The sequence below is a fragment of the Myotis myotis genome, unplaced genomic scaffold (assembly GCF_014108235.1).
Source record: "Myotis myotis isolate mMyoMyo1 unplaced genomic scaffold, mMyoMyo1.p scaffold_m19_p_1, whole genome shotgun sequence".
Classification (NCBI taxonomy): domain Eukaryota; kingdom Metazoa; phylum Chordata; class Mammalia; order Chiroptera; family Vespertilionidae; genus Myotis; species Myotis myotis.
The window spans coordinates 129896517-129920454 of record NW_023416313.1 but is presented as its reverse complement, the minus strand read 5'-3'; the positions used below and the strand labels follow the sequence as shown (position 1 = coordinate 129920454).

Sequence of the window (23938 nt, the reverse complement as noted above, 5' to 3'; positions counted from 1 at the left end):
AACTAGTTTTATTAGACAAGGTGAAACTTGATGAGGGTCAGACTATGACAATGGGAACTTTTATCCACAGTTAAAACTACTGTCATATATTCCAGTGATTTGAGCAGGGTAATGACATTTTAATACCAGACGATGACACGTTATAATTCTAATTAATGTATTATAACTTTGGGATGAATTGTTTACTCAATGTGGTCACATTTCCTCATGGGTGGGGTCAGTGATGTGTGCCTTTTCCAATCCTTGATCAAATCACCTGCCTGTTACTAAAGATAATCCTATATAATAAGAGAGAAACATGCAAATTAACCGTCCCTCCACTATACTCAAGCTACGCCCACCAGCCACGCCCACCAGCCAATCCAAGTGACTATGCAAATTATCCAACAAAGATAGTGGTTAATCAGGTGTCAAGCGCCCCAGGAGGAGACGGTGGCTGCGGCTGCGGGCTCTGGGACTTTCACTAGCCCTGGGAGGCAAGGCCGTAGCCACGGCTGCAGACTCCCAGAACTTTCACTGGTCGGGGAGGTGCAGCCGCCCTCGCCTAGCCATGCCCGTGCACTCCCAGGACCTTCCCCGGCCCGGGGAGGCGAGGCCATAGCCACGCCCGTGGGCTCCCAGGACTTTTGAAGGTCGGGGAGGCATGGCCACCAGCGCCTAGCCACACTTGCAGACTACCGGGACTTTGCCATCGGTGAGCGGGAGGTTTGGAGGACTTGGCAGAGCAGGAGGCAGCTGGACATAGAGCAGAGCAAGAGAGAGAGGGTGGCTTGGAGGGCGTGGCTCCCTCTGTCACCCAAGCCTCCTCATCACAGCTGTGGAAATTGACAGCAGGGAGGAGGAAGTCCCATCCCCACAGAATCAGCCAGAATCAGCCATTGGTCAGACAGCTCTCAGCGGTCTGATAGACAGGACTCTCATTCACCTGCATCTCAGACAATGACAGTAAAGAGGTGGGACTATGTCTAAAGAATAACTGTTGATACAGCTTGGCTCTGCAGCTGAAAGATGCCGGCGTTATCGATAGAAAATGTCTGCAGAGCAGCATGCATCTTATCTTGAAAGAAGGCAGTGCCTGCGACAAAATGTATCTGAACACCAGCTACTGGAAAAACGCTGCTCTGATGCCAAAAAACACCGGCATTATCGACAGAAAATGTCTAAAGACCAGCATGCTTTTGAAGTTGAAAGAAGGTGGTGGCGCCGACAGAATATGTCTAGAGAACAGTCATCAGCAAGTACTACCAATACTGGTAGGAACTGTCTTCTCAGCGAAAATGGAGTACATGAGGATGCAATCCTCGAACATAGTTGTGGTGGAATGACTGTTCGATGTGAATTTTGCCTATCACTGAATTTCTCAGATGAAAAACCATCTGATGGGAAATTTACTCGATGTTGTAGCAAAGGGAAAGTCTGTCCAAATGATATACATTTTCCAGATTACCCGGCATATTTAAAAAGATTAATGACAAATGAAGATTCTGACAGTAAAAATTTCATGGAAAATATTCCTTCCATAAATAGTTCTTTTGCTTTTGCTTCCATGGGTGCAAATATTGTATTGCCATCATGATATGGGCCATACTGTTTTAGAATAAATGGACAAGTTTATCACTGTACTGGAACTTTACATCCTTCAGATGGTGTTTCTCGGAAGTTTGCTCAACTCTATATTTTGGATACAGCCGAAGCTACAAGTAAAAGATTAGCAATGCCAGAAAACTAGGGCTGCTCAGAAAGACTCATGATCAACATCAACAACCTCATGCATGAAATAAGTGAATTAACAAAATCGTACAAGATGCTACATGAGGTAGAAAAAGAAGCCCAATCTGAAGCAGCGGCAAAAGGTATTGCTCCAACAGAGTTAACAATGGCGATTAAATACGATCGTAACAGTGACCCAGGTAGATATAATTCTCCCCATGTAACTGAGGCTACTGTCATATTCAGAAAAGAAGATGGAGAAACTCCTTTTGAAAGGGATTTGCTCATTCATTGTAAACCATATCCCAATAATCCAATAAAATGAAACAAATGAAACAAATCAATATCCTGTTTCCTACATTAGATGCGATGACATATCCTATTCTTTTCCACATGGTGAACAAGGCTGGGGAACAGATATTGCATTAAGACTCAGAGACGACAGTGTAATCGACAATAATACTAGACAAAATGTAAGGACACGAGTCACACAAATGCAGTATTATGGATTTCATCTCTCTGTGTGGGACACGTGCAATCCAATTTTAAATGCAGGAAAATTAACTCAACAGTTTATCGTGGATTTGTATTAATAAATGGAGGCCAATCGGATAAATTTCATCACAGCAAACCAATCTAAGTTGAGAGTTGAAAAATATAATGGTTTGATCGATTATCTCAAATCTAGATCTGAAAAGGACAATGTGCCGATTGGTAAGATGATAATACTTCCATCATCTTTTGAGGGTAGTCCCAGAAATATGCAGCAGCGATATCAGGATGCTATGGCAATTGTAACGAGGTATGGCAAGCCCAGTTTATTCATAACCATGACGTGCAACCCCAAATGGGCAGATATTGCAAACAATTTACAATGCTGACAAAAAGTTGAAAACAGACCTGACTTGGTAGCTAGAGTTTTTAATATGAAGCTGAATGCTCTTTTAAATGATATCTGTAAATTCCATTTATTTGGCAAAGTAATAGCTAAAATTCATGTCATTGAATTTCAGAAACACGGACTGCCTCACGCTCACATATTATTGATATTAGATAGTGAGTCCAAATTACGTTCCTCTAATTAATTCCCTTTCGATGTGCACGAATTTTGTGCACCGGTGTCAAGTAAGACTCCCTCCACGTTCTGCATGGAGTAGGGTTCGATATCTGAAAGAGGACCCGCACAACAAATGAGAGAAAAAGACACGAGATAATTTTGCAATATTGGGGGACCAGGCAGACAAGTCCTGAAGGACTTCCTCCACTGCTCAGGCTGCTCCAGTCTTTTACTGATCTGGAGTAGCCCTTAGGGTAAGGAGATTTCAATGACACACAGATCAGCAGACAATTTCCAGGAATAGACAAAGTATCTGATTAGCTCATCAGTAGATTTCCGGGAGTATCTGATTAACAATAATCAACCAGGATCTACATAAGTATCTAAGGAATTAAGTGAACTAAGGTGGGGATGCTTCAACTATTATTACCTAAATTAACTGGGTGGTTCCTAGATTAACTGGGTGGTGCACAGTTCTGACCTTTGCTAGGACTTCAAAGGTTACTAGCTTTTGGGGGTCTCTGTCTAAACTCAGATAGTGAAGACAATGAATGGACTCCGGCACACCGGGCTACTAGTAAGATTATAATATAAATCCTTATGACTAGGTCTACAGTACTACATATATATATATATATATATATATATATATATATATATATACACTAGAGGCCCGGTACATGAATTTGTTCATGGGTGAGGTCCCTCAGCCTGGCTGGCAATGGGGCAATCGGGGCCATCTTACCCAGTCCTGATTGGGGCTGGCTGGCCGGGGGGAGGGACTACGGGAGGTTGGCCGGCCGGCTGCAGGAGGTTGGCTGTGGGAGCGCACTGACCAGGGCTCAGGTCCTGCACTGAGTGTCTGTCCTTGGGTGGTCAGTGTGCGTCATAGTGACCGGTCATTCAGTCAACCAGTCGTAACTGTTGCTTAGGCATATATATATATATGTATATATATATATACATATATATATATATATATATATACACGTGTGTGTGTGTGTATATATATATATATATATATATATATATATATATATATATATATTTTAGAGGCCCGGTGCACAAAAATTTGTGCACTCGGGGTGGGGGGGGGGAGGGAGGGTCCCTCAGCCCGGCCTGTGCCCTCTCGCAGTCTGGGACCCCTCAGGAGATAACGACCTGCTGGCTTAGGCCTGCTCCCGGGTGGCAGAGGGCAGGCCCAATCCCTAGGTGCAGTCCCTGGTTGGGCTCAGAGCAGGGCCGATTGGGGAGTTGGGGCGCCTTCCCCTGTCATGCACAGAACAGGGCAAATTGGGAGGTTGCGATGCCACCCTCAGTCACGCTCAGGGTAGGGCCAATTGGGGGGTTGGGGCACCACCCCCTGTCTCACTCAAGGCAGGGTCGATGGGGAGGTTGCAGCGCCACCCCCTGTCATGCACAGAGCAGGGTCCTTCAGGGGGGTTGGGGCTCCATACCCTGTCACGCACAGAGCAGGGTCAATCGGGGTTGGGGAGCTCCCCCCTGTCATGCACAGAGCAGGGCCGATAGGGGAGTTGGGGCACTGCCCCATGTCACACTCAGGGCAGGGCGGATCAGGGGGTTGGGGTGCCGCCACACTCACACTCAGGGCAGGACTGATGGGGAGATTATGGCTCTACCCCGTCACAGACAGAGCAGGGCCCGTGGGGGGGGGGGGGGGTTGGGGCACTGCCCCCTGTCACACACAGAGCTGCAGGGCGTTCGGGGGTTGGGGAGCTCCCCCCTATCAGGCACAGAGCAGGGCTGATCAGGGGGTTGGGGCGCCTTCCCCTGTCACGAACAGAGCAGGGCGGATAGGGAGGTTGTGGCCCCGCCCCCGTCACACACAGAGCCACAGGGCGATCAGGGGGTTTGAGCGCTGCCCCCTGTCATGCTGATCCCCGTGCCAGGAGGCCTCTCGGCTATGCTGATCCCGGTGCTGGGAGGCCTCGCGGCTCCACTGATCCCGGTGCTGGGAGGCATATTGCCCTTTTACTATATAGGATAGAGGCCTGGTGCATGGGTGGGGCTGGTTGCTTTGCCCTGAAGGGTGTCCTGGATCAGTGGGGGTCCCCAATGGGGTGCCTGGCCAGCCTGGGTGAGGGGATGATGGCTGTTTGCAGCTGGTCACACACCCTTCAGGGTGGGGGTCCCCACTGGGGTGCCTGGCCAGTCTGGGTGAGGGGCTGAGGGCTGAAGCTCCCAACTGCTCCTTTTTTTCTTTTTTTCTTTTTTTCTTTTTTTATTCTGTGCCAGCTTTAGCTCTGGCGCCAGCTCTGAGGCCTCTGCTGCTGAAAGAAGGTATCTGGTTTGTTTAGGTTCTATAATCGAAACAATGTATAACTCCAGCTATCAGATCCCGGCTCGCTGAAAGCAGGTTTCTGGGGTTTTGTTTAGCTTCTGTATTTGTTACAATGTTTCTTAAACTGCAAGCTCAGAGGCCGGCAAGGCAGGCGGGGAACGTTGGAGTCCTCCGTCACTGAAGCAAGCAAGCCTCATGTTAGTTTCAAGCTGCCTGGCTGCCGGCCGCCGTCTTGGCTGGCAGTTAATTTGCATATCTCGCTGATTAGCCAATGGGAAGGGTAGTGGTCGTGCGCCAATTACCATGTTTCTCTTTTATTAGATAGGAGATATATATATATATATATATTTATATATATATACACCAGTATATAGTAAAAAAATTGCAAGACAACTTAAAGTTGCTACAGCATTTAAATCTGCATGGAAAATACTGATACCCCTCTGTCAATTGTGTTGCCAGAGGCTCAGAAAGAGCATACTTGGATCATAAGTTCTTGGGAGAAAAATCACTTTTTTTCTTCAAGGAAAATGACAGATATATTTCCTTCAGTGTAGCAAGGCTACAGAGAAGCCAGCTGTAGCACATTTAACTTCAATCAAGTGAATAAGTCAGTGAAGTTATATAAAGATCCTGGTTGACATATTTGATGGCTTAATGAACTGCATTGTAGAGTGAGCATATTTTGTACTGAAAGTATTCTCATTAGTATATTTTTCATGATTTCCAACATTCAACATTTGCCATTTAACATTATTCTGGAAAGTGGAGTATAGATTACAATATTTAGTTCCTAAACAGCAGTTTTAAAATCTTAAAACATCTCTCTAAGTGATTGAGTGATAACTTATGAACCAGGAGGTCATGGTTCAATTCCCAGTCAGGGCACATGCCTGAGTTGCAGGCATGATCCTCAGTAGGGGGCATGCAGGAGGCAGATGATCAATGATTCCCTTTCATCATTGATATTTCTCTCTCTCTCCCTCTCCCATCCTCTGAAATCAATAAAAAATATACATTTATTATAATTTCTTAAAAATTTTAAGTCTTTATTGTTGAGAATATTACAGATGTTGCTCCTCTTCCCCCGTCCCCATTGCTACTTCCACTCAGTTTCTAACCTGCCCCAGGCCTTCATCACCCTATTGTCTATGTCTATAGGTAATGAATATATGCATATAAGTCCTTTGGTTAATCTCATCCCGCCTCTCCTTCCCCCTTCCCTCTGAGATTCATCAGTCTGTTCCATGTTTCCATGCCTCTGGTTCTATTTTATTCATCAATTTATTTTGTTCATTAGATACCTTGTTTGTTTATTTAGATTTTTAGATTGAATTATTGATAGATATGTATTTATTTCCACTTTGTGTTCATATTTTTTTACCCTTTGCGGTCCCATTTAATTTTTGGAATTCAAACAGTCTCGTCCAAGTTAATTGACAGGATTGAATGTTGAACCGGTTTGCGGTGTCGACCTCAGCCTTGACGTTGGACCTGCTCCTAGCACCTGGTCTATCGAGTCAGCCTCCACGTTGGACCGAAAAGGGTTAATCTTTTTTTGTCTTCCTCTTCTTAAAGAATACCCTTCAACATTTTATGTAATACTAGTTTGGTGTTGATGAATTCCTTTAGCTTTTTCTTGTCTGTGAAGTTCTTTATCTGACCTTCAATTCTAAATGATAGATTTGCTGGGTTGAGTAATCTTGGTTGTAGATCCTTGCTTTTCATCACTTTGAATATTTCTTGCCACTCCCTTTTGACCTGCAAAATTTCTGTTGAGAAATCAGCTGACAGTTGTATGGGCACTCCCTCATAGTAACTACTGCTTTTCTCTTGCTGCTTTTAAGATTCTCTCTTTGTCTTTTGCTCTTGTCATTTTAATTATGATGTGTCTTGGTGTGGTCCTCTTTGGGTTCCTCTTGTTTGGGACTCTCTGTGCTTCCTGCACTTGTAAGTCTATTTCTTTCACCAGGTAGGGGAAGTTTTCTGTCATTATTTCTTCAAATAGGTTTTCAATATCTTTCTCTCTCTCGTCTCCTCCTGGCACTCCCATAATGCAAATGTTGGTATGCTTGAAGTTGTCCCAGAGGCTTCTTACACTATCTTTGTACTTTTGGATTATTTTTTTCTTTTTGCTCTTCTGATTGGGTGTTTTTTGCTTCCACATATTCTAAATCATGATTTCATTCTCGGAATCCTCTACTCCACTGTTGAATCCTATAAATTATTCTTTATTTCAGTTAGTGTATGCTTAATTTATGACTGGTCTTTTCTCATGTCTTTGAAATTCTCGTTAAGATCCTTGAAATTCTCACTAAGTCCTTGAAGCTCTCATTATATTCTTTGAGCATCCTTAAAACCATTTTTTTTGAACTCAGTATCTAGTAGTTTGTTTGCTTCCATTTCATATTGTTCTTTTTCTGGAGATTTCTTCTGTTCTTTTATTTGTGACACATTTTTTTTTTCTGCGTTTTGGCCGCTTCCCTGTATTTGTTTCTATGTATTAGGTGGAGTTGCTATGTCTCCTGGAATTGGTAGAATGACCTGTGTAGTAGATATCCTGTAGGGCCCAAGTGGCTCAGCCTCCCCAGTCACCAGAGCTGGGCACTCTAGGTACACCCCTGTGTGGGTTGTGTGCACAGTCTTGTTGTAGTTGAGCCTTGATTGCTGTTGGAATCACTGGGAAGAATTGACCTCCAGGCCAATTGGCTGTGAGGACAAGCTGCAACTCCAGGGGAAGAGTTGCTGTGCTAGAGACACTCCTATGCAGTAGGACTTGCTTCAGTGGGGCTTTGGTGCTCACTGAGTCTGCTCCTTGAGTGTGTCACTTGTGGATGTGTAGAGTTTTACTCTGGTATGGTCTGAAGCAGTATACCCTGGGTGCACTGACTCTGGGGCCTCCAGGGAGGTGGAAAGTCAGCCACTGCCTGGGGCTACCCATCAGGAGCTACAGAGAGATCTGCAGATGGCTGCTATTTGTGTTGGGCTTGGAAGTGCCCAGGCAAGTCCAAGCTGTGAAGCAAGGTAGGCAGGTGCTAGTGCTGGGTGTTGATAGGTATGAGGCAGGCTGCTGCTTGTTTAAGAGATTTTAGGAAAGTCTGAAGTCCCTGCAAACTGCTTGGGTGGGGCTTAAAATTGGATGGGCTGAGGTCTCAGGGAATCATCAGGGTGGAGTGAACAGTGTGAGCCAGGCTGATGGAAACTCAGATATGATTGTCAGTCAGCTCTGCCATAGGGGAGTTCTCAGCATAGGAACAATGACCCCTACACGCACCTCTGTCTGGGAGAAAGCCACCCCCAAATTCTTGCTCTAATGCTAGACAATCTAGTTCCTCCCCGTATGTCCTTGGATTCCCTCAAGTCACTACCCCAGCGCTGGAGCTCAGTGGGAGTGAGCCCATGTAAGTTTGTGTGCCGGGCTTTAAAGAGGAACTGCCTAGGTCTCCAGCAGCCTCCGTGTCACGCAGCCACAATCCCTGCTGATTTTTACAGACTGAAGTTTTGGGGACATCTCTTCCTGGCACTGGAAGCCTGGGCTGAGAGGTCTGGTGTTGGGCTGGGACCCCTTGCTCCTCATGGGAGGCCTCAGCAACTGAGATATCCCTCCTGATTAAGAACACATCACACATCGGTGTTGGGCCAGCCATTCCAGGCCTTCCTCCATCTTACCAGTCTCTATGTGCTTTCTTCTTTATTTCCTTAGTTGTAGGATTTCCATTCAACCACATTTAAGGTGGTTTTGAATGATGGTTGTTCTGTATTTTAGTCTTAATTTTGAGGTAGTTGTGGGATGTGGCGATTATCAGCATCTATCTACGCTGCTGTCTTGGTTCTCCAAAATATATATAGTAGGTGGCAAGAACAGCACCAGGTGCCTGACCCATGGGCTAAATCTGGGTTCAGCAATTGCAGTACTTGGGTTCTGTCTAGGAAAGAATTCAGAGTCCAGACCCAAACTGTAAGAGAACATTTATTGGATAAATTATAGAGGTAGAAAGAGTAATTCCTAGAAGAAATGGGCTTAGGAAACAAGTTACAGAGGAAGGGTCCTTGGAGCTTGGGAGTGAGGAAGCCAGTGGTAATGTGCCTGTGGCAGGATGGGAGATGGGGAAGGGAAAGGAAAAGGCACAAGGCACAGGTGTACTCTGGGGAGGGAGAGTGCACTTGGTCCTCCGTCCTAAGGAATTAAAGGGTGGAGATTTTAGGGGAGGTCCCAGGGGAAGGTCTCATAGAATATTCAGCAGTTTCCCAGGTGTGTCCTTATTGGGTAGTGGTCTCCACTGATTGATTGGCCGTCACCAGGGAAGGCAGTTGTTATTCCATGCAGCTAGTCCTGATGTCAGCTGTGGCTAGTTTTGTTGCTTATATGGGCCTGGAGCTGAAATACAACTGAGGTTTAAATGTTATTTCTATAGAGCAGGGGTCCTCAAACTACGGCCCGCGGGTCACATGCAGCATCCAAAAACATTTATCTGGCCCGCCGCGTGTTTTTGCTGCCACTGTGTACATAGGAATTTGTTCATAGTTTTTTTTTAAACTATAGTCCAGCCCTCCAACGGTCTGAGGGACAGTGAACTGGTCCCCTGTTTAAAAAGTTTGAGGACCCCTGCTATAGAGGAAAAGTCAGGAGTCCAAACCAGTGTTATGGGAGGAAAAGTTACCCTGGGGGTGAGGTCCCAACCTACAGTTGATTGTCCATTGTTAGGCACCTGGTGCTTTCCACCCTGGTGACTTTCTGTATCTGGCCCATTCCCCTTGCTCTGCTCACATCTGTCTAAATGCCTATAACATCTATATATTTTTTTAAAAAAATCTTTGCATTTCTCTGCAATTAGCTCCTATTACTATAATACTTTCCTTATCCCCTAAAATTTTAGCTCAGTATGTACTTTGTGTTGTTTTTCCACTGTTAGGGATTATTTTCTTTAATCTTGAAAACCACACATCTCTCTCCTCTTTTATAAGTACTACTAGAGGGGAGGAGGGTCCCTCAGCCCAGCCTGCCCGCTCTCACAGTCCGGGAGCCCTCAGGAGATGTCATCTGCAGCAGGCAACCTGGCTGATCAGGGGAAGGCACCACCCTCATCACCCTGCTGCTGCTGCCACTGCTGGCTGCCCCAGCCCCCAAGGTGTTTTCATCAACCCGGACTCTAGTTCCTTCACCACGAAAAAATGACAACTTTATTTAGGCATTTTCAAGATGTGTCTTTCATAGGATATGACATTTCTTTCTTTCTTTCTTTTTTTTTTTTTTTATCCTCACCTGAGGATATTTTTCTATTGATTTTTAGAGAGTGTGGAAGAGAGAGGAAAAGTCAGAAACATCAATGTGAGAGGGACACCAAATTAGGGTGACATATAATTAGGATTGCATAAAACTAGTAAAAAAACAAAAAACTCAGGTTTATGAGCTCTGCTTATGGAGAAATTATTGTTTTAAATTTATACATAATATGACTTATTTCCACAAAAAGTTAAGCACTATTTGGGTAAAGTTAACACTTTCTACATGTAAAAGACTAGGGTGGTTTTATTTCTGAGTATGGTATTGTGTCCAGCTGGAATGTATAGCTTAGCTGTTGTTTTGATTTTGAACCATTGCATTGAAATGGCATTTTCATTCTAGAGGAGACCTATTAAGGAAAGAAGAACATTATTTTCTATCACGTGCCTACTCTGTGCCAGCCACAGGGCTAAATGCTTTCATGGGCATTGTTTCATTGAATTCCTGTGATGACCATATTTGCCACAATTTCTTCTTTTCTTTAAACTTTATTTTGAGATAACTGTAGATTCACATGTTGTAAGATAAATTCTGTGTACCCTTGACTTGGCTTCTTCCAATGGTAATCCTATCTAATAAAAGAGAAACATAGTAATTGGCGTATGACCGCTACCCTTCCCATTGGCTAATCAGGGTGATATGCAAATTAACTGCAAGCCAAGATGGCGGCCGGCAGCCAGGCAGCTTGAAACTAACATGAGGCTTGCTTGCTTCAGTGACGGAGGACTCCAACGTTCCCCGCCTGCCTTGCCGGCCTCTGAGCTTGCAGTTTAAGAAACATTGTAACAAATACAGAAGCTAAACAAAACCCCAGAAACCTGCTTTCAGCGAGCCGGGATCTGATAGCTGGAGTTATACATTGTTTCGATTATAGAACCTAAACAAACCAGATACCTGCTTTCAGCAGCGAAGGCCTAAGAGCTGGAGCCTCAGAGCTAGAGCTGGCCCAGAATAAAAAAAAAATGAAAAAAAGGAGTGGTTGGGAGCTTCCGTCACCCGCCAGCCTGAAAAAAGCCCTCAGCCCCTTACCCAGACTGCTCAGGCACCCCAGTGGGGACCCCCACCCTGAAGGGTGTGTGACCAGCTGCAAACAGCCATCATCCCCTCATCCAGGCTCGCCAGGCACCCCAGTGGGGACCCCCACCCTGAAGGGTGTGTGACCTGCTGCAAACAGCCATCATCCCCTCACCCAGGCTGGCCAGGCACCCCAGTGGGTACCCCCATCTTGATCCAGGACACCCTTCAGGGCAAACCAGCCGGCACCCACCCGTGCACCAGGCCTCTATCCTATATAGTAAAAGGGTAATATGCCTCCCAGCACCGGGATCAGTGGAGCCGCGAGGCCTCCCGACACCGGGATCAGCGTGACAGGGGGCAGCGCCCAAACCCCCGATCGCCCTGCGGCTTTGTGTGTGACAGGGGGTGGGGCCACAACCTCCCTATCGGCCCTGCTCTGTTCGTGACAGGGGAAGGCGCCCCAATGCCCTGATCAGCCCTGCTATGTGCCTGATAGGTGGGAGCTCCCCAGCCCCCTGATCGCCCTGTGGCTCTGTGTGTGACAGGGTACGGCGCCCCAACCCCCTGATTGGCCCTGCTCTGTGTGTGACAGGGTGCGGTGCCCCAACCCCCCCCCCCCCCACGGGCCCTGCTCTGTGTGTGACGGGGTAGAGCTATAACCTCCCCATCGGCCCTGCCCTGAGTGTGACAGTGGCGGTGCCCCAACCCCATGATCAGCCCTGCTCTGTGGGTGATATAGGGTGATGCCCCAACTGCCCCCCATGGGCCCTGCTCTGTGTGTGATGGGGTAGAGCCATAACCTCCCCATCGGCCCTGCCCTGAGTGTGACAGGGTGCGGCACCCCAACCCCCTGATCTGCCCTACTCTGTGTGTGACATGGGGCGGTGCCCCAACCCCCCAATCAGGCCTACCCTGAGCGTGACTGAGGGTGGCATCGCAACTTCCCGATCTGCCCTGCTCTGTGCATGACAGGGGACGGCACCCCAACTCCCCATCGGCCCTGCTCTGAGCCCGACCAGGGGTTGCACCTAGGGATTGGGCCTGCCCTCTGCCACCCGGGAGCAGGCCTAAGCCAGCAGGTCGTTATCTCCCGAGGGGTCCCAGACTGTGAGAGTGCACAGACCGGGCTGAGGGACGCCCCCCCCTCCCCGAGTGCACAAATTTTTGTGCACTGGGCCTCTAGTTTCTTATATAACTACTTGAGGCCCACTACATGAAATTCATACACGGGAGAGGGAGTCCCCTCAGCCCAGCCTGCACCCTTTCTAATCTGGGACCCCTCGGGGGATGTCCGACTGCTGGTTTAGGCCCAATCCTGGCAGTCGGACATTCCTCTCAATCCTGGACCACTGGCTTCTAATTGCTCACCTGCCTGCCTGCCTGGTTACCCCTAACTGCCCCCCCTTTTCCAGCCTTATTGTCCCTCACTGCCTGTGCATGCCAGCCTGATCGCCCCTAACTGCCCCCCCGTGCTGACCAGGTCCCCCCCAATTGCCCCCTCCCTGCTGGCCTGGTCACTCTTTTTTTTTTTTTTTTTAATATATTTTATTGACTTTACAGAGAGGAAGGGAGAGAGATAGAGAGTTAGAAACATCGATGAGAGAGAAACATCGATCAGCCGCCTCCTGCACATCTCCCACTGGGGATATGCCCGCAACCCAGGTACATGCCCTTGACCGGAATCGAACCTGGGATCTTTCAGTCCGCAGGCCGACGCTCTATCCACTGAGCCAAACCGGTTTCGGCAAGGCCTGGTCACTCTTAACTGCCTCCCTGCCAGCCTGGTCACCCCTAACTGCCCTCTCCTTGCTGGCCTGGTCACCCCACACAGCCTGCTTGTTCAGTTGTGTGGTCGTCCCTCACTAACTCCCCTGCTGGCCTGGTTATAGGCAGCCATCTTGTGAGGGCTTGAGGGTTAATTTGCTTATTACCTCTTTATTATATCGGATAGTAGAGATTCACAACTGGGAAATTGTCATTGGTACAATCCATTGACCTTTTTTAGATTTCACAGTATTACATGTACTTTGTGTGTGTGTGTGTGTGTATTTTGTTCTGTGCAATTTTTCCATAAGTGTAGGCTACCTTTTTTAATTCAAATTATAAGGTAAACAAGGCTCAGATAAGTTATTTGGAATGCCGAAACTGTAGGCCTGGGGTTTGAATTTAGGTCTATTTGATTCAAACTTTTGCATTTTCAGTAATAGTAATGATGAATATAATCAATTATAACAATATAATAAATTATAATCGATTATAACATCAGTAGTAATGATGAATAACAATATAATCAATTATAACATGGCTGAACCTCACTGAGTTACATATGAAACAGATTGAATACTTACTGTATGTCAGAGACTGTTCTAATGTATTAACTCATTTAATCCCCCCAACAGCTATACCTCAGAAGTTATATCACAGTTGAATTAGTACCATTAGTTAAACTAATCATATTACCAAGGAGTAGTCAATTTTTTTTACTGTTCCTGAAATCAGTAATAAAATAGTGATATTCTACCTTCTTTTTACATAATTCATATTTTGCACTTCTGACCATAATCACTGATTTTGGCAGTGGTGATTAAGTGTGTGTGTATGTGTGTGTGTGTGTGTGTGTGTGTGTGTGTGTGTGTACATGAAGTGAGACCTGTTTACATTGAGTTGTTTAGAGATACCTTAAAAATATTTATTACCAAGGGCTACTTTAGGCAGGATGCCAGGGTTTTAAGGTAATAAATATAAACCTCTAAGTATACTTAAGGACATAATCTTTTTCTAGAGATTTTAGTTCTTTTTGGCCAAATACAGCCCCAGGAATGTTTGAATTTAATCAAATCATTCAAATTACATATCTGTCTTTCAAAGTGGACACTACTACATTTGGTTGTGCATTAGTACTGATTATCAGAATACTTAGTGCTTTAGGAAGATAATCGATAAAATGTTCAATTGTCCATAATTTACTCTACAATCTTTGCTGTTAAATATTGGGTAAAGTTGTCCCTGTGATGAACAGCAGCACTTATTCAGACCAGAAATAACAACAGTCCCGTGTGTTGTAGATCCCAGGAGGTCTTGGTGTTTTTGTAGACAGCAGACAGAAATAAAAGGAATTTTGTCCTTTTTACCTCATGTAATCCCACTGGGAAATGAAACATGTGCTGTGAGTTGATATTGACTTCTGCCAGGTCACCTCCCTGAAGAGCCTTGGGCAAGCACCATTGCAATATTTCTTGGACAGGAGTCTGACAGCCCCTGAATGAGATGGATGGGCTATGCAGTGTGCTACTGTGGAACACTGTGCTACTGTGCTCCAAGGAAGCTTCCATTGGGGAGCGCCTGTAACCGCATCTTTCAGAGCTATCAGAGCCCCCAAATTAGAGTCAAATGTAAACTTAAGTTCTACATAGTTGTGTGTGTTTTTGAAAAGTGGGTGACTGCAGTAATGTAGCACAAAGTATGGTTTATTCTGCCTTTTTACACCTTATTTTGGACATTAGATAATGCAAAGTTTTTGAAGCTATATAAGGAACGATTTGGAAACCACAAAACCTTTTTAGTGGACCTCTGTATCAATTTCTGTTCTTCTAAGGAAGTTTTTCCTATTGGTGACTCACTTCACTCTTTGGCTAACATTGAGGGAATGTAATAACAATTAAGGAAAGGAATGTATGCCTTTTCTTCTTTCATTGAAAGCTTGTACACATTTTCTTTCTCAGGTTATGTAGTAAACTTGCAGGACTGTAGAATGTTGACAACTGTGAAAGTTAAAAACTAGCCTATTAATACATACTTGTTTGGAATTGAAAAATAAAAAAGCTTCCTTTGCTTCTTTGGAGAAGTGTTTTGCTGGATGGTCCAGAATATAAATCCAGCAAAAAAGACATGTTCCAGCCGTCACTTACACACACCTTAAGTGAAATTAATGAGATCACTCTAAGATTACGCTTTGTGTTTTATTTTCATTTTATAGGTCTGTATGAGCTGTTGGCTGCCCTGCCAGCCCAGCTGCAGCCACATGTGGATAGCCAGGAAGACCTAACCTTCCTCTGGGATATGTTTGGTGAAAAAAGCCTGCATTCACTGGTAAAGGTAAACCATGCTGATGTCAGATTCTCTTTGTGGAAAAACATATGGAAAAATATTTTGAGCGCCATCTAGTAAACCAGAGATTAAATTGTTGCTTTCTGAAAACAAAACAGCCTTGTTCCATTTCATTGATGGGTGTGGAAGTTGTTAAAGATTCTACCAAAAATACATAGATGATTTCACTTAATGGTGGTGATTTTGCTGTGCATACTAATGCAGCAAATATGTGGTTGCCCTTGTTTAGAAAACGAATATGAAATAGTAGCAGGAAGGTTTAGACTCTTTATGGTCAGCATTCATGAGCTGGAATTTAACTTAAATAAGTAAATGTTCATAGCAAAAATTAGAAGGAATATATTTTCTGAGGTTAAGGATGGCAGCAGTTCAGTAGCCACATTAATTTAAAATAATTTCCTTTAACAAAGTCAACTGAAATTCTAGCAAGCTATTTCTTTTATTGGCGTGATGCCATTGAAGGGGTATTTTGTGTATAAATACACTGAAGCTAAATACAAATAAAAACAGTGTTTTGAGACAGTTTTAGTAAAGCATCATGTCATGAAAATGATCAGTCACCAGAATTCAGATCTTGCTACACAGCAATACTGGGAGTGATCAGAATTCTTAAAATAGTAAAATGTGAACAAGAAACTTACTGGAAAATATGCCACTCTTGCCTCTGGAAATATGAATCGAGTTTCTCTCATTTAACTCAAATTGAAAGAAATTTAGAGTCTGCGGGAGCTAGGAACTCATGATGCCTCAACAATATCCAGACCTGTACTTACTTACACTAAGTCTGTATGGTTGTCTGTTCTGATAAGATGCTTTTAATTGATGTAGAATATTTGAAAGCGAGCAACTTCTGAGTTGCAATTGCTTCAAAGGACAGAAAAATTATTACTTTTTTTTCCTGTTAAATTTGATGAAATTTGTATGCCTCAAGCTGTGGTAATTCTCAAGAAGTGAAAGTGTTGATATGTGGCATTTTTAGCATGACATGTAAACACTAGAATGTCTTATTTGCTTATTTAGTTGTTATGTAATTGCTAAGGTATTGTTATATTCTGAATAATTTTAGGTAGTTTAGTTGGTCTCTTGAGATGTATTAGATATAGTGTTGGAATTATAGTGGATGAAGTTTATGACTTACTGAGGCAACCCTGGAAATATTCCTGTGTTGAATGTGTGGAAGTTGGGTAGGCATGGATTTGTTTCAATTCATTTTGACAGAGGGATAAAATATATTTCAAATGGCATCATCACCTCTTAATCATTAAATACACATGCCCCAAACAATGGATGCATGTGTGCTTGTATAATTAGAGCATGGATACTACCTCAGTTTCCTTACCCATGAAATGGAAATTATAATATTTGTTGACAAGGTTGTTTGGGAGTTTCAAATAAAACAGTGAAAATTTTGGTTCTTTGATTGTTATATGGGTTCAGCAAATGAAAGTAGGCATTATTAAGGAAAAATAAAAATTTAAGTATCTTAGCATGCGAAAGACCAAAAGGAATGACAGAGATGCCACTCTTGCCTTTGGAAATATGAATCACAGTTCTCTCCTTTAACTTAGAGTCTTTTTTTTTAAATTTAATTTTGTTTTATTTCTTAAAGTATTACAAAGAGTATTACATATGTCTCCTTTTTCCACCCCCTCCCCCGACATTCCTCCGGCCTCCCCTACCCCCGAGTGTCTTGTGTCCATTGTTTATGCTTATATGCATGCATACATGTCCTTCGGTTGATCTCTTACCACCCCCCAACCCGCCCCAGGCTTCCCACTGTAATTTGACAGTCTGTTCAATGCTGCTCTGCCTCTGTATCTAATTTTGTTCATCAGTTTATATGGTCTTTATTATCCATAAATGAGTGAGATCATGTGGTATTTTTCTCGGCTTCCCAGGGGCTGGCGCAGCCTTGCAGGGGCCGTCTCAGCCTCACAGGGTCCATCTCAACCTCACAGGGGCTGTCTCAGCCTCACAGGGGCCGTCACAGCCTCACAGGGGCCGTCGCAGCCTCTCAGGGGCCGTGACAGCCTCACAGGGGCCGTCTCAGCCTCACAGGGGCCATCACAACCTCACAGGGGCCGTCACAGCCTCTCAGGGGCCGTTTCAACCTCTCAGGGGCCGTCTCAGCCTCACAGGGGCCGTTTCAACCTCCCAGGGGCCGTCTCAACCTCCCAGGGGCTGTCTCAGCCTCACAGGGGCCGTTTCAGCCTCCCAGGGGCCATCTCAACCTCCCAGGGGCCGTTTCAGCCTCCCAGGGGTCATCTCAGCCTCACAGGGGCCGTCGCAGCCTCGCAGGGGGCGCCGCATCCCATTTTGGGAGTGAAGGTGCGAGTCAGAAGCTCCTCTCGCTGTCTCTCCTGCTGCTCCCTTGCATATTGCCGATGCTGGAAGTTTCTGAGAGCAGTCTGCAGGTGCTGGACATCATACTTTAACTGGTCAACACGAAGTTTGGCATTCTATCTTTAGTTTGGTGGCTCCTTGCTGTACAAAATCTCCAGGCGTTCTTGGTGGCTGAATATCTGGTATGCTTGCTTGGATTTCGTTTTCTACTAAGTGCACAGACTGCTTGTCTGCCGTCTCCCAGCGTCCCATGTGAGACTGGATCTGGTGGACCTGCTTGTGCATTTGCTGGTACAGTGGTTCCATGTCACTGGCTCAGCTGGGTCCAGCTCTGGCTTCCTCCAAACCTGATTCTGCTTCTTGAGTGTGTCCCTTATGTATGCAAGGTGTTGAAATCTACAGTTTGTTGGGTTAGGCTGCAAAAGCGCAGGTGGTTCCTTTTGTGCCACTGGCACAGCTTGGGCGGGGATGCAAATTGAATAGGGCAGGGTCTCCAGGAATTACCAGGGCAGAGCAAAGAGCAATGGCGTCTCCGCGACTCCTCACCTCTCCGCAACTCCGTGTCTCCACTTCCCTGAGTGCCGGCGAGCAGCTCCGCGAGAAAGCCACCCTTGCTCTCCGACCTACTGCAAGGCCGTCCCGTCCCTCCCCGTAGGGGTCTGGGACCTCAGAATCCCACCCCAAACAAGCTCAGTGGATTCGAGAGTTTGTAACCCCTTCCGATTGAAAAAAACCGCACATCCAGTTGCAGCCAGCCTGGCGCGCGACTCCGCACCACTGTTCTTGGAGCCTCTGTACATCCTACTCAGTCTTAATGCTCTTCTTTATTTCCTTCCAGTTGTAGAGCTTCCACTGGGCCAGCTTTCCCATGGTTCTGAATGATAGCTGTTTGTCTTATAGTTGGTAGTTTCAATGTTGTTGTGGGAGGCAGCACGCACAGGTCTGTACCTTACGCCACCATCTTGGTTCCTCAGAAATTTAGACTCTTAATTGAGTCTGTGGGAGCTAGGAACTCAAGTAAGAGATGGTTGTTATTTCTATTAAAAAATAAAAGCAATCTGTAAAACGATTCTTAGTTACACTAACTGTTGCGTTTTAAACATAAGTTTTGTTTGTTTTTTTCTTTTAAAATGTTACTTTTATTGTTTAAAGTATTACAGATGTCCCATTTTTCCCCATTGACCTGCCTTCACTCTTCTGTCCCCTCCCCAGGGCTTCACCCCACTATCATCTGTGTCCATGGGTTATGCCTTTATGCATGTAAGCTCTTTGGTTGCCCTCTTCCCTCCCCTGCTCCCCCTTCCCTCTGAAAATCCTCAGTCTGTTGCATGCTTCCATGTCTATGGATCTGTTTTGTTTGTCAGTTTATTTTGTTCATTAGATTCCAATATGAGTGAGATTATGTGATACTTATCTTTCTCTGACTGACATTTCACTTAGCATAATACTCTCTAAGTCCCTCCATGATGTCCCAAAGGGTGAGAGATCCCTCTTTTTTACTGTTGCATAGTACTCCATTGAGTAAATGTACCACAGCTTTTTTATCCACTCATCTACTGATGGGCACTTGGGCTGTTTCCAGATCTTAGCTATTGTAAATAGTGCTGCTTTGATTAAGCACAGGCTTTTAAAGTGTATGTCAAGAAGTTATTAGGAAGTATACTGGAGAGTATGGATATCTGGTTTTATAAAAACAGGGAGGCAAATAAATTGATGTTGCCAGTGTTTAAATAGCACGATAACGTGTATTATTTCAAGTGTTTTTCAGTAATTGTTTAAAATGTATTTTTAAAATTAGTTTTCTTATGTACCTTTAGTACATTCTCAGTTCTTTTTTTTTTTTAAATATATTTTATTGATTTTTTACAGAGAGGAAGGGCGAGAGATAGAGAGTTAGAAACATCGATGAGAGAGAAACATCGATCAGCTGCCTCCTGCACATCTCCCACTGGGGATATGCCCGCAACCCAAGTACATGCCCTTGACCGGAATCGAACCCGGGACCTTTCAGTCCGCAGGCCGACGCTCTATCCACTGAGCCAAACCGGTTTCGGCATTCTCAGTTCTTAATAGCTTCCCCTATACCCAGCTTTTATCACATGAAGACCTCAGGGTGTTCTTTGACCCATTCTATTAGTTTTCAAGGACCAACAGCTTAAAATGCCTTCAAGAGGCAGGATCATGGGGTTGTAGTTCAAACAGCTGGAATAAACTGCTTAACTGGATTCTAGGTGTCTCTACTGGAGGAGGGTGGATAGACCCTCAGCTTTCATACATAAATCTTGATAGAGAAAAAGGAATTTGTTTGAAAAGATTTCTTTTAGGATGAATCAAAATGTGCTTGAATGTAACATTCTTTTGCCTGCAGTTGAAGCTGTTGATATGTGATTTAGAAATGGGGCAAGACAAAATGTGATTTCATTCTAGCATAAAATTTTCATAGTTGTCATTTTATTTTTTTAAAAAAGGGCTGTTAGCCCTAACAGTTTGGCTCAGTGGCTAGAGCATCAGCCTGCGGACTGAAGGGTCCCAGGTTCGAATTCCGGTCAAGGGCATATACCTTGGTTGTGGGCACATCCCCAGTAGGGGGTGTGCAGGAGGCAGCTGATCGATGCTTCTCTCTCATCGATGTTTCTAACTCTTTATCCCTCTCCCTTCCTCTCTGTAAAAATCAATAAAATATATTTAAAAAAATAAAAAATAAATAAAAAGGGCTGTTAAATCATCACACAGTTTTAAATACTTGTACTTTTATTTTGTATCTAGAAGCCCGGTGCACAAATTTGTGCACCAGTTTGGTCCCTTAGCCTGGCCTGCGGGATCGGGCTGAAACCGGCTCTCTGACATCCCCCAAGGGGTCCCAGATTGCGAGAAGGCACAGGCCAGGCCGAGGGACACCACCAGTGCATGATCGGGGCCAGAAAGGGACAGGGGAGGTTGGCCAGCTAGCGAGGGACCGTGGGAGGGCTCCAGGGCCTGTCTGGCCTGTCTCGCTCAGTCCTGATTGGCTGGACCACAGCAGCAAGCTAACCTACTAGTTGAAGTGTCTTCCCCCTGGTGATCAGTCCATGTCATAGCGACTGGTCGACTGGTTGACTGTCTGCCCCCTGGTGGTCAGTGCATGCCATAGCTAGTGGTTGAGCAGCCTTAGCATATCATTAACGTATTACACTTTGCTTGGTTGAATGGACAAATGGACGACTGGGCACTTAGCATATTAGGCTCTTATTATATAGGATGTAAAATACACTTAAGGAGAGGAAGTCTAGCATTGCAGTCTGGGACAGGTATGGCATGCCACTTTGGAAATTGAGCCACACTCTGGCAGGAATACCATAGGTTATGAGTTTGTCACTGCAAAAGGAAATATGATGATCTGGTGTTAGCTATGGATTTTTTTTAGAAGAAAAATTTCTAAAGAGAGAATTTGAATAATAGAAACTGTGAGCATGAGATTTTAGAAGTGTCAGAAGAAAGATGGTACCAATAGAAGACCTAGGGAAATATCCTATCTAATAAAGAGAGAATATGCTAATTGACTTTCATGCCGTCGCAGATAGTGGTGCCCACAGCCAGTAAGGAGGGAATATGCTAATTGACTGCCCTGCCCTCAAATATGGCAGCACCCAGTCCCCTCAGCCCCGCTGGGGTGGCAGGTGCAGCAAGGCCAAGCCCACCCCCAGGTGGGCCCGGCCTTGCCTTGTACCTGCTTCCAGAGTCCCCCAGTCCCCTCAGCCCCCCCAGCCACCCAGGGCCAGCCTGCAGCACAGGCAAGCCTCAGATGTCGGCTACCCAGCCGCCTAGGGCTGGCCGGAGGCACAGGCAAGCCTTCGATGGTGACTGCCCAGCTGCCCAGGGCCACCTGAGGCTCAGATAACCAGGGCTGGCCGAGGCTTGTTCTGCTGGCAGTGGCAGCAGCAGAGGTGTGATGGGGGCGTCACCTTCCCCTGATTGCCAGGTCACCTCCCGGCCCTGAGGGCTCCCGGACTGTGAGATGGGGCAGGCCAGGCTGAGGGACCCCCCCCCCCCACTCCAGTGCATGAATTTCATGCACTGGGCATCTAGTCTGTATATATAAAAAGCCAGCAACTGTAACATCATGAGGACCAGAATAACCAGTCACTATGATGCCCACTGCAGCCAGTGAACTGGCCCAATCTGGGGATGTGGCCGGCTGGCCAACCTCCCACAGCCCCTCCCCCCAGCTGGCCCTGCCCCTGATTGGCCTCTCCCACCCCAATCGAGGGCAAGGTGGCTGGCCAACCCCCCTACGGCCCTTTTCCCCGGCCGCCCCCATTCCTGATCACCCCCCTACCCCAATAGGGGGCGGGACTGGTGGCCAACCTCCTGAAGCCCCTCCCCCCTGCTGGCCTTGCCCCTGATGGACCTCCACCACCCTGATTGGCCCGAAGCCCCTCCAGCAGCCATCCCTGCCCCTGATTGCCCCCCCTACCCCAATAGGGGGTGGGATCAGCTGGCCAACCTACTGCAGCCTCTTCCCCCGCCCATCCCCTTGGGTGTTTGGCTGGCTGCCTCTGCCCCTGATCGGAGTGGGGTGTCAATCAGGGATGTAGCTGGCTGGGGGGAGGGGCTGTGGGCCTATTGGGGTAGTGGGGACCAATCGGGGACGGGGCCAGCTGGGAGGAGGGGCTGTGGGCAGTCAGCTAGCTGGCTGGCCCCACCCCCGATCAGGGTGGGGAGGCCGATCTGGGGTGGGGCCCACTGCCCACAGCCCCTCCCCACAGCTGGCCCCACCCCTGATCAGCCTCCAACACCTCGATCTGCTTGCGGCCCCTTTTCCCAGCCAGCTCCACCCCTGATCGCTCCCCCACACCAATAGGGGGTGGGGCTGGCAAGCCAACCTTCCACTGCCCCTCCCCAGGCTGCTGACCCCCAATCAGCCTTCCTACCCTATTCGGGGGGGCAGGGCCAGCCCACCGCCCACAGACCCTCACCATGGCCAGCCCCACCCCCAATCAGCCCTCCACCCCAATTGGGGGCAGGGCCCGCTGGTCAATCGCCTGTGGCCTCTCCCCCCAGCCAGCCCAGCCCTGATCAGGCCCCAATTGGGGTGGTCCGGCCAGTCAACCTCCTGCCGTCTCCTCCTCCCGAAAGGCCAGGCCCTATCCACCCCTATTGGGGCTGGTCCGGTTGGACCCCATTGGTGCACAAATTCGTGCACTGGGCCTCTAGTCATATATAAGAATGGAAATACAGCCTGGTTGGTGTGGCTTAGTGGTTGAGCATCCACCTGTGAACCAAGAGATCACGGTTCAATTCCTGGTCAGGACACATGCCCAGGGTTGCAGACTCGTTCCTCAGTAGAGGCTGTGCAGGAGCCATCTGATCAGTGATTCTCCCTCATTCATGTTTCTACCTCTATCCCTTTCCCCTCTCTCTAAAATCAATGAAAACATGTTTTTTTAAAAGAAAAAAAGAATGGAAATACATAAAGATGTGGAAAGACAAGAATGTTAGCATTCGCATGATCCAGTGATGGTCATAGACCACCAATATGCATTGAGCCACATTGTTTTATTGAATATTATAATTAACATAATATTATATTAGTGTCAGGTGTACAACATAATGATTTGACATTTGTATATATTGTGAAATGCTCACCACAATAAGTATTTATCCACTATCCCTATCCTCTGTCTTTTATGATAACATTTAAGACTTACTTTCTTAGCAACTTTCAAGTTTGTTACAATATTATTGACTACATTCTCCATGCTTTACTTTACATCCCCATGGCTAATTTATTTTGCAAGATTGTACCCATTTCACCTACTCCAGCCCTCTCTCTTCTGGCAACCACCAATCTCTTCTTTGTATCTACAAGATTGGTTTTATTTTGTGTTTTAGATTCTACATAAAAGTGAAATCATGTTGTGTCCATCCATGTTGTTGCAAATGGCAAGATTTCATTCTCTTTTTTTGTGGCTGAGTAGTATTTGCATTGTGTATATGTACCACATCTTTTTTATCCAATCGTCTATCAGTGGACACTTAGATTGCTTCCATATCTTGGATATCATAAGTGATGCTGCAATGAACATAAAAGTGCACATGTCTTTTTGAGTTTGTGTTTTCATTTTCTTCAGATAAATAC

At 46.0% G+C, this 23938-nt stretch overlaps 1 protein-coding gene across 9 annotated transcripts in view; it reads left to right on the top strand.

Annotated features, from left to right (window-relative positions):
• MPP7 (membrane palmitoylated protein 7) overlaps nucleotides 1-23938 on the top strand; it is a 323210-nt gene that overhangs the window by 89132 nt on the left and 210140 nt on the right. For 8 of the 9 annotated variants that reach the window (XM_036352155.1, XM_036352125.1, XM_036352115.1 and 5 more), the window contains one exon: nucleotides 15347-15465. In XM_036352155.1, coding sequence (XP_036208048.1) covers nucleotides 15347-15465 — 119 coding nt within the window. The remainder of the gene's footprint in view (nucleotides 1-15346; nucleotides 15466-23938) is intronic. The other variant, XM_036352096.1, reaches the window with a different exon arrangement.